This window comes from Gadus chalcogrammus, chromosome 18 (genome assembly GCF_026213295.1).
Source record: "Gadus chalcogrammus isolate NIFS_2021 chromosome 18, NIFS_Gcha_1.0, whole genome shotgun sequence".
Lineage (NCBI taxonomy): Eukaryota > Metazoa > Chordata > Actinopteri > Gadiformes > Gadidae > Gadus > Gadus chalcogrammus.
The window spans coordinates 11,631,659-11,640,602 of record NC_079429.1 but is presented as its reverse complement, the minus strand read 5'-3'; the positions used below and the strand labels follow the sequence as shown (position 1 = coordinate 11,640,602).

The window sequence follows — 8,944 nt, the reverse complement described above, 5'->3', positions numbered from 1 at the left end:
TTTCTTGGTTCAACACGCTCAGGGCTGCCATACCTCCCCATGGCCTGTCGGCCTACATCGTCCAAACAACGGTTTTGATGCTTAATGCTTGATTTTTTTTTGCAGACAGCCAATAAAAAAAAATAAAAAAAAGAACCAGGCAACCACCACACAACCAACCAAACAAATAAACAAACAAGCAAATTACCTTAGTGTAAGAGCCATACAGGCTGCGTCATCCTGATGGGTTTTTATTACACGGGTTTCGGAGGATGTTTGGTTTGAGTTATTAAGTGAATACAATTCAATAGCATACCGACAATACATTATTTTGGATTTAATCAAGATATTGTTTCTGTATTTCTGTCGAAGATGGGAAAAAATATGAATTGTGGAATCGGCTGTTGAATAAATAACCACATATCCCAGATCATTGAATATATCGTTTAACCTAATTCCAATAAAAATTGAATTTCACAGTTTTAGGCTATGGTTTCTGTTGAGCAAAATACCAAAAAAGGAACGAATCCTAATTCTTCAAAATTACAACATCAATAATGATAACAATAATATATCAATACATAATTATAATACATAACGTAGGTATTGTAAGTATCATTATAATCATCACAAATAAAATAAAAATCATAATAATACAAATCTAACATTATATTTACCAGCTACTCTCTCCAGTTGTGCTTTAGAAACGTGCTTGTGCAGCCCTTCTTGTGAATTTGTCCCAGCCTATTTGATTTTGTATTATGGGCCTATAGAAGTAAAGGTCAGGTAGTGCAGTACACTCAATGAAAATCCATATGCATGTGTCGTTTGTAGAACTCGGAAATGTAGACATTTCTCAAACTAACTTGCTAAATGTATGGGCCTGCAAAACAGCGAAACTTCAAGAAACATCTGGTTCGATGGGTTTATCTGAAGCCTATCATCTCCAGCCTATTGCAGCTCGTTCCGTGAATAGGGGCCGGCGGTGGGAACCATTTAAAAGCCGAGGGTGGAGAGCGAAGGGTATGATTTAGTTTGAACTTCTACTGAAGCACCAACAACACATCAGCAACCATGGTTGAGTGGACAGATAGTGAGCGCGCCATCATTACTAGCATCTTCTCCAACTTGGACTACGAAGAGATCGGCCGCAAGTCTCTGTGCAGGTATGCGCCTGAATATTGCCCCATATGTCGTTAAGAATGCATTGTGAAACTAAAACTCGTATTTTTTTTTGTTGACACCACTAATGAATTAACGCATCGTTCCCCGTCCTCTTGCAGGTGTCTGATCGTGTACCCCTGGACCCAGAGGTACTTCGGCGGCTTCGGCAACCTGTACAACGCAGAGACCATCCTGTGCAACCCCCTGATCGCCGCCCATGGCACCAAGATCCTGCACGGTCTGGACCGGGCCCTGAAGAACATGGACAACATCAAGAACACCTACGCCGAGCTGTCTCTGCTCCACTCTGACAAGCTGCACGTGGATCCCGACAACTTCAGGGTACGATCATGCACGAACCATCGCCAGTTATTCTCACCTCACGGTGCTCTGTCTGAGTTTTTCTTAACGAACCTGAACCTCACTTAACGTCTTCCTCCCTCCCTCACATGTGCAGCTGCTGGCCGACTGCCTGACCGTCGTCATCGCCGCCAAGATGGGCCCCGCCTTCACCGTGGATATCCAGGTGGCGTGGCAGAAGTTCCTGTCTGTCGTCGTCTCCGCTCTGGGCAGACAGTACCACTAAGCTGATATTCAACAAAATGCAGATTTTCTTGAATAAACAAAAAATGAAAAAAAATTGTACTTTCACTTCGTTGTATCCTCATTTGTTACTGCTGTAATGTTGGGGTGGCTGTGTTCCTTGGTTCAACACGCTCAGGGCTGCCATACTTCCCCATGGCCTGTCGGCCTACACATGTCAACATCGTCCAAACAACGGTTTTGATGCTTAATGCTTGATTTTTTTTTGCAGACAGCCAATAAAATAAAAAAATAAAAGAACCAGGCAACCACCATACAACCAACCAAACAAATAAACAAACAAGCAAATTACCTTAGTGTAAGAGCCATACAGGCTGCGTCATCCTGATGGGTTTTTATTACACGGGTTTCGGAGGATGTTTGGTTTGAGTTATTAAGTGAATGCAATTCAATAGCATACCGACAATACATTATTTTGGATTTAATCAAGATATTGTTTCTGTATTTCTGTCGAAGATGGGAAAAAATATGAATTGTGGAATCGGCTGTTGAATAAATAACCACATATCCCAGATCATTGAATATATCGTTTAACCTAATTCCAATAAAAATGTACAATTTAGCCCGTTAATTTCAGTGCTTTTTATTTATTATAAAAAAGTTATTAATAAAAAAACAATTAGTATTATTATTATGAACAACAAAATGATTATGATTAGCCTATTATGATGATTATTAATAATTTAACTATTTATTACAATGCTAAAAATCATAATCATAATAATAACAACATTATCAGAGTATAATTCCTAATCATAATCATAATAGGATTATAATCATGATATAGCCTAGGTCTTGTAATCGTGACCTTGAAAGGCGCCTCTAAATTAAATGTATTATCGTACTGCTACTTGAATGAATGAATGACGATTGTAACGATGGTGATGATGATGCCGATGATGAGGATGATGATGATGATGATGATGATGATGATGATGATGATGATGATGATGATGATGATGATGATGATGATGATGATGATGATAATTGTTCGTTATAACAGGTTGTCTTTACCTTACGTTGTCTTTTAACCGTTATTGCATTTATTTGTTTGTAAAAGTAACAAATAAACCTTGATCACCAAAAAATGACTTGCCCTGTCTTCTCTTCCCTGATTCTGTTATTTATCTCCTTTTATGGATTTGACTAGCATAATAACAATACAAATCTAACATCAAGCCATAGAGCTCTGTCCAGCAGTGCTTTAGAAACTTGCTTGCGCAGCACTTGAGCCCTTTTATGGAAGCATATATGTAGCAAAATTCAAATGGCAATGCAATTTGGAATTCCATTATGCATTTGACAATGCATTATGCAATTGTATAATGTAATTTGTTAATACGTTATTCAAAGTGTATTTTAAAATGCAAAGTGACAATGCAATCCTCAATTAAATTTGAAAAAGGTTTTAACAATACAAATAGAATAACATTTTGTCAAATTCTTTGAGTTCCTTTATACAAATTGAAAAGCTATAGCGTCCCCGTGATTGCAATCCACTTAGCCACGCTCCGTGTGTTGCGATATTCAAATGACATTTCAATCCGCAAAACGGAATCCAAAGAGGAATCCAAAGAGGAATCCAAAAAGTCAATATGCAAAGTGGCAAACGTATCAGCCAATCAGCGTCTGGGCGGGAACTACGTCACTTGCTCGTAATTCCCTTGTTCACTTCTAGTTCGTATGTGTCAGGTCCATGGTCACCAATGGTGATTATTGATACGCTCCGAAGTTTGGCCGATGATGTGGAGAACAATCGTGTTGAAGACACAGATGCAGTAGATAGAGTGCGTGTTCTGGGAGATAGGATAGACGACTTATCCTCACGGGTACGTTTTGACGCCAGTGTGGTAAACACAAAGATTTCCAAAGTGCTACAGGCACTGGGTGCGAAACATAGGGTCGGGAGACCCACCGTCTCCACCTACTCCTCACCTACAAAGCTCTCCACAACCTAGCCCCCAGTTACCTCTGGGACCTCCTCCAAGAATACACTCCCTCCCGCTCCCTCCGCTCAACCTCTGCTGGACTACTATGTATCCCCACATCACGACTCATTACGAATGGGTGCCCGGTCATTCAGCTGTTCAGCACCCAGGCTCTGGAACTCCCTCCCCCCACACATAAAACAGTCTGACACAATAGAAAGTGACGTAGTTCCCGCTGGTGGCTGATACGTTTGCCACTTTGCATATTTACTTTTTGGATTCCTCTTTGGATTCCTCTTTGGATTCCGTTTTGGATTCCGTTTTGCGGATTGAAATGTCATTTGAATATCGCAACACACGGAGCGTGGCGAAGTGGATTGCAATCACGGGGACGCTATAGCTTTTCAATTTGAATAAAGGAACTCAAAGAATTTGACAAAATGTTATTGTATTTTTATTGTTATAACTTTTGCACATTTAATTGAGGATTGCATTGTCACTTTGCATTTTAAAATACACTTTGAATAACGTATTTACAAATTACATTATGAAATTGCATAATGCATTGTCAATTGCATAACGTAATTACTTATTGAATTGCAAATTGCAAATTGCATTGCCATTTGAATTTTGCTACATATATGCTTCCATACCCTTTTACCAGCTAACCTTAATATCAATGGCAGCCTATTGATTGGTCTGACCCAATGTAAATAATACAATTAATAATAATGATAATAATAATAATAATAATAATAATAATAATAATAATAATAATAAAATATCAATATTATTAGGCTATTATAACATCAAAAGGGTAGAACATAGAAAAAAAAAAAGAGGATTCTATATTTAACCAAAAACGATACCATCAGGTGTCCACTCCCCTTAACGAGAACTAGGAACCCACCCCTGTCGACGAGTTGTGTTCTCAACTCGTCGCTCAAACACAGATAAGGACACTATGAGACAACGCCCGACCGCTGTCAGGACCCTCCGAGGGGGCCTATCCATCGGTTATCTGGCTCCGCAGCCAATAGGAAGCGGGCGGGGGCGGAGCCTGGAGACATCGTTTGTACCCCCAGGCCACTATAAATACATCTGCTCTTGTTTGGTTGAGCATCAGCAACTTGTTCTTTCAGTCTAGAAAGCAACTATCTGAACGTCAACATGAGTCTCTCAGCTAAGCAAAAGGCCACAGTCAAGGATTTCTTCAGCAAGATGTCCACCCGGTCCGATGATATCGGAGCTGAGGCTCTGTCCAGGTATGGCGTTTACTTTCTTGTCCGATGAGCAACTTAAAGGCTTATATCCGACATTCCTTTTGTAGGTGGCTTCGTGTGCCACCATATACCAGCACAATACTAACTGGTTGTTTCGCTCTCTCCAGGTTGGTGGCTGTGTACCCCCAGACCAAGTCCTATTTCGCTCACTGGAAGGAAGCGACCCCCGGCTCTGCCCCCGTCAGGAAGCATGGCATCACCATCATGGGTGGAGTGTACGATGCCGTCGGCAAGATCGACGACCTGAAGGGAGGACTCCTCAGCCTTAGCGAGCTGCACGCGTTCATGCTGAGAGTGGACCCCGTCAACTTCAAGGTAGGCAACCATCTACGCTATTTATCAGTGTGTGGTAAACCATTTGTGTTCCACATTGTTCTTATGGTTCCTCTTGTTCTCCGTCCACCCCAGCTCCTGGCTCACTGCATGCTGGTGTGCATGTCCATGATCTTCCCCGAGGAGTTCACCCCTCAGGTCCATGTCGCCGTCGACAAATTCCTGGCCCAGCTGGCCCTGGCTCTTTGCGAGAAGTACCGTTAAGGAGCTGTCAGTGACTCGCATCAATCATGAAGACTCCCGCTGTCATTGATGCATGTGGTCCGTTTCAATGGTCAATAAAAACAAACGAACAAAAAAATACTGGTTTCCGTTGTGGTCTTTTTGATTTCTAAATGGGTTTTTACCAATGAACAATATATAAGGCTTTATACATTTACCCTACTGATGACTTATACTTATATGAGATATACTTAATTATTTGTATTTGCGTTCAGCATAGCAGTAACGTGGATTTTGAATATTGCATTCATATAGTCATGATAGAATAATACAATAGAGGAGGCTGACCTGTCCATGGTGCTGAAACAAGTCTTGTTGGATGCGGACTTAAATGTGGCCAATATAGATAGATATCGATGATGTACCCGTCTCCAGTATTAAACATTTACATTTCATCTCCCAAATGAAAATCTATCTAAAATAAGAAATGTATATCTTTATAAGTAGCTATGTTAGAATTTATTTAGAAATACCTAGGACTGTAGGCCTAGTCGTTATTTTTTTAAACAGTGTAGGCCTAAAGTTAAATTTTACTGCAATACAAACCTTTTTTGGGTATGCTTCTTTTTTTTGGACAATTTACTTCATTGCAAACATGCTACTACAAATGTTATTACGTGCCTTTATCTAGTCACAAAACCCATTCGCAAGAGTGATAAGCAATGACTCAGGGTTTGTGTTATCTAATGTGTGCAGTTGGTTTATACCTCAGAATCCACAGAAAAACTTTTCTTGTTGATTAATGCAACCTACGATCTGCTAAAATTCTTATTCATGTCTCAAACACACACACACGCACACACGCACACACACACACACACACACACACACACACACACACACACACACACACACACACACACACACACACACACACACACACACACACACACACACACACACACACACACACACACACACACACATACCCACACTCAATTCAAATCAATGTAATAATCGACAAAACAGATCATGTTGTTAATAAAGTTTATTGCAAAAGTGGCACCCAATAAAATACTGATCATACATCTGGATGCATTACATAATTACACTATTAATTATAGGTTACACAAACATACGTGTACTAATTTTTCTTATCAAAGTCACAATGTGCAAGATTGATCCTTCCCAGTTAGTAGGCGGGAGACTTTCAGCCTTTAAAAAACTCCTTAACAGTGTTCTGCCGAACAGTGTACTGACACAAACTGGCACTGCTTGGCTGGAGTCGGAATATCGATAATGTGATTCTTGTAAACAAAGAGAGAGGTTTTTCATTTATAGAATAAATCAGTTATAGTATTGATAACCTTATTGAAATCCCTTCCGATCAGCATTGAATACGGATATGTCCATATGCGTTTAAAGCTTTGAGCTATAGCCGACATGTTAAACATTACGACTTCATTGGATGAGCAACATCGGGTCGGAGGTGGCGATGTTCTTATCGGAATTTCTCCCCAAGTACGGCACAGAACGCAGAGAGATACTTGTCCATGGCGGCATGCGAACTGGGCGTGAAGCGGTCACCCATGAAACAGGCAAGGGTGACTATCATACAGTGCGAAAACAGCTGGAGGGAAGAAAGGACATATTGGAAACATTGTTACCAGATTCAATTTATGTGTGCCTTCGGTTAATTTACCTTCGATTTTTCCTAACATATGCCTACTTAAGGGATCAAACACTAGAGTGAGGTTTTCTTAAACTTTCGGGGTCTTTTTCACACACTTTGTGTTTTTCCATTTCAGTTTGATTTGTTTCTGAAGCACAGACCGTCAAACATAATAGCATACTCTTTTTTTTTACACAATGGCATACTTTCTTTTAACTACTGTAGAACCTAGAACATCTGTAGACATATTGCATGTCGACCTGTGGGCCCAGTTTACCTATATGCATAGTACACTTGTAGTCCTAGTTTATCTGTAAATCTCATATACCTAGACAAACCTTAGTGTATATACCTGTAGTATGCATGTAGACCTGTAGGCATATGCCTAGTACACCTATGGTCCTAGTTAACCCGTAGATCTTGTGTACATAGACACGCCGGTTAGCCTCATATACCTGTAGAATGTAGACCTGTAGGCCAGGTACACCTATATGTCTAGAACACCTGTAGTCCTCATATTGGAGATCCCCTATGCATAGAAGGTAGGTAGAAGCCTAGTATACCTGCAGGCAAACATTCCCAACGTTTCTTTTTGCAATACTTTATTTCAAGAATGCGCACACATTAATGAAAACCCCCCTAGACTTTGTTTCTGTCGGCACCTTGAAGTTGTTGGGCTGGATGCGGAGCTGGTAGGCGTGGTAGGTTTGAAGAGGAGCGAGGTTAGTCATCAGGTTAGCAATGTCCTCGGAGCCCTCCGCCAACGCCAGGAAGATCTTCTGGCCATGGGACAGCAGGTGGGCCGAGCGGGGGGTGATGTCCAGGTGGGAGAAGTACGTCTTGGTGCCAGGGTATGACGTGAACATCCTGCGCAAGGGCACGGGGGGAGAACAAGCACAACATGCATATGATTGAGCTTGGCGATTGATTTGAGGATGGGTTCATGAAACCCTTGTTTGTTTCATTCTGTCTTTTCCATCTGCCCACAGATCCTTGGGGCAGTGAATAAGTGTATGAATGGGTGAATGTGGATCATTGCGGCGTTGTGTTGTCATGGAGGTTAGAAAATGGCAGTTCTTTTAGTTTATATATTTATGCCTGACCTGTATACCTTGTTCATTTCTAACATGATACGCCTTAGATAAATGTAATATGTTGAGAATACCGTGAGAATGCTAAATAACACATGTACAACTTTTTGGTGTGAATAGGTTACTGTAAATCTCTATTGATAAAGCCCTGCTCTATCAACACTGCCATGGTGAGGCGTTTGATACCCACTGGAAAACTAAACGTATGCATTCGTGTTCCACCAAAACTGCACATGTAAATCAAAACATTTATTTGTATCCACTTTGATCAACAGAATTGGAAAATTGTGAAAAAATACAAAATTTTGGTGCCTTGTTCAACGACTGGCGGTAATAGCGTCTTACCTCAGAAGAGCCTCTGCTCCTATGCGGTCAGCCACAGGGGTCAGTTTGGTCCATATTTCTATGATAAGCTCTTTCTCCTGTTTTGAGAGCATCGCAACCTACTCACCACTGGATCAAATGTGGCCCCAATTGAATTTCCAGGGTGTGTTTGCTTTCAGTTTCCAACTTTTCTCCAACTGATCTTTCAGAGCAGGAGGAGCTGCAACCATAATTTAAAAATGTAAACAACTACCAATATTATTCTTATGATTGTTAGTCCTCTCCATAAATGTACAGTTTAGCAATTAGTCTAAAAGATCCAGACGATTTTAGAATACCAAAGTCTCGACCGCTGAAAGAGTTTGTTTCCGTCGTTGGTGTGTCTTCTGTTATCAGTGGTCGTCA

At 40.7% G+C, this 8,944-nt stretch overlaps 3 protein-coding genes across 4 annotated transcripts; 2 read left to right on the top strand and 1 right to left on the bottom strand.

Moving 5' to 3' along the window:
- Nucleotides 1-1,042: 1,042 nt before the first annotated feature.
- Nucleotides 1,043-1,788, top strand: LOC130371417 (hemoglobin subunit beta-2-like). The gene is made up of 3 exons (XM_056577191.1): nt 1,043-1,145; nt 1,263-1,485; nt 1,601-1,788. The coding sequence occupies exons 1-3, from the start codon at nt 1,054-1,056 to the stop codon at nt 1,727-1,729; spliced, it is 444 nt and encodes a 147-aa protein (XP_056433166.1). The 5' UTR covers nt 1,043-1,053; the 3' UTR covers nt 1,730-1,788.
- Nucleotides 1,789-4,786: 2,998 nt separating this feature from the next.
- On the top strand, nt 4,787-5,591 carry hbae5 (hemoglobin, alpha embryonic 5). Of its 2 annotated transcripts, XM_056577178.1 has the most exons (3): nt 4,792-4,939; nt 5,065-5,272; nt 5,366-5,591. In XM_056577178.1, exons 1-3 carry the CDS (start codon nt 4,845-4,847, stop codon nt 5,492-5,494), a joined length of 432 nt encoding a protein of 143 aa, XP_056433153.1. In that variant the 5' UTR covers nt 4,792-4,844; the 3' UTR covers nt 5,495-5,591. The 2 variants fall into 2 exon arrangements, with proteins under 2 accessions (XP_056433152.1, XP_056433153.1); XM_056577177.1 differs by having other exon boundaries at nt 4,787-4,939; nt 5,065-5,591.
- A 900-nt stretch (nt 5,592-6,491) lies between these two features.
- On the bottom strand, nt 6,492-8,929 carry zgc:163057 (Hemoglobin subunit alpha-D-like). Its single transcript, XM_056577188.1, has 3 exons — nt 8,561-8,929; nt 7,787-7,991; nt 6,492-7,082 (listed from the first exon to the last, which is right to left on the bottom strand). The coding sequence occupies exons 1-3, from the start codon at nt 8,650-8,652 to the stop codon at nt 6,954-6,956; spliced, it is 426 nt and encodes a 141-aa protein (XP_056433163.1). The 5' UTR covers nt 8,653-8,929; the 3' UTR covers nt 6,492-6,953.
- Between the last annotated feature and the right edge of the window lie 15 nt (nt 8,930-8,944).

Bases quoted from the DNA above. Each gene is read 5' to 3' on its own strand.
- zgc:163057 (XM_056577188.1), bottom strand. From the start codon at position 8,652: ATGCTCTCAAAACAGGAGAAAGAGCTTATCATAGAAATATGGACCAAA. The intron at 7,992-8,560 runs GTAAGACGCTAT...GCCCTTGCGCAG, and splicing joins GGAGCAGAGGCTCTTCTGAG to GATGTTCACGTCATACCCTG. The intron at 7,083-7,786 runs GTGCCGACAGAA...TCTTCCCTCCAG, and splicing joins TCCAGCCCAACAACTTCAAG to CTGTTTTCGCACTGTATGAT.
- LOC130371417 (XM_056577191.1), top strand. From the start codon at position 1,054: ATGGTTGAGTGGACAGATAGTGAGCGCGCCATCATTACTAGCATCTTC. The intron at 1,146-1,262 runs GTATGCGCCTGA...GTCCTCTTGCAG, and splicing joins GGCCGCAAGTCTCTGTGCAG to GTGTCTGATCGTGTACCCCT. The intron at 1,486-1,600 runs GTACGATCATGC...TCACATGTGCAG, and splicing joins TGGATCCCGACAACTTCAGG to CTGCTGGCCGACTGCCTGAC.
- hbae5 (XM_056577177.1), top strand. From the start codon at position 4,845: ATGAGTCTCTCAGCTAAGCAAAAGGCCACAGTCAAGGATTTCTTCAGC. The intron at 4,940-5,064 runs GTATGGCGTTTA...CGCTCTCTCCAG, and splicing joins GGAGCTGAGGCTCTGTCCAG to GTTGGTGGCTGTGTACCCCC.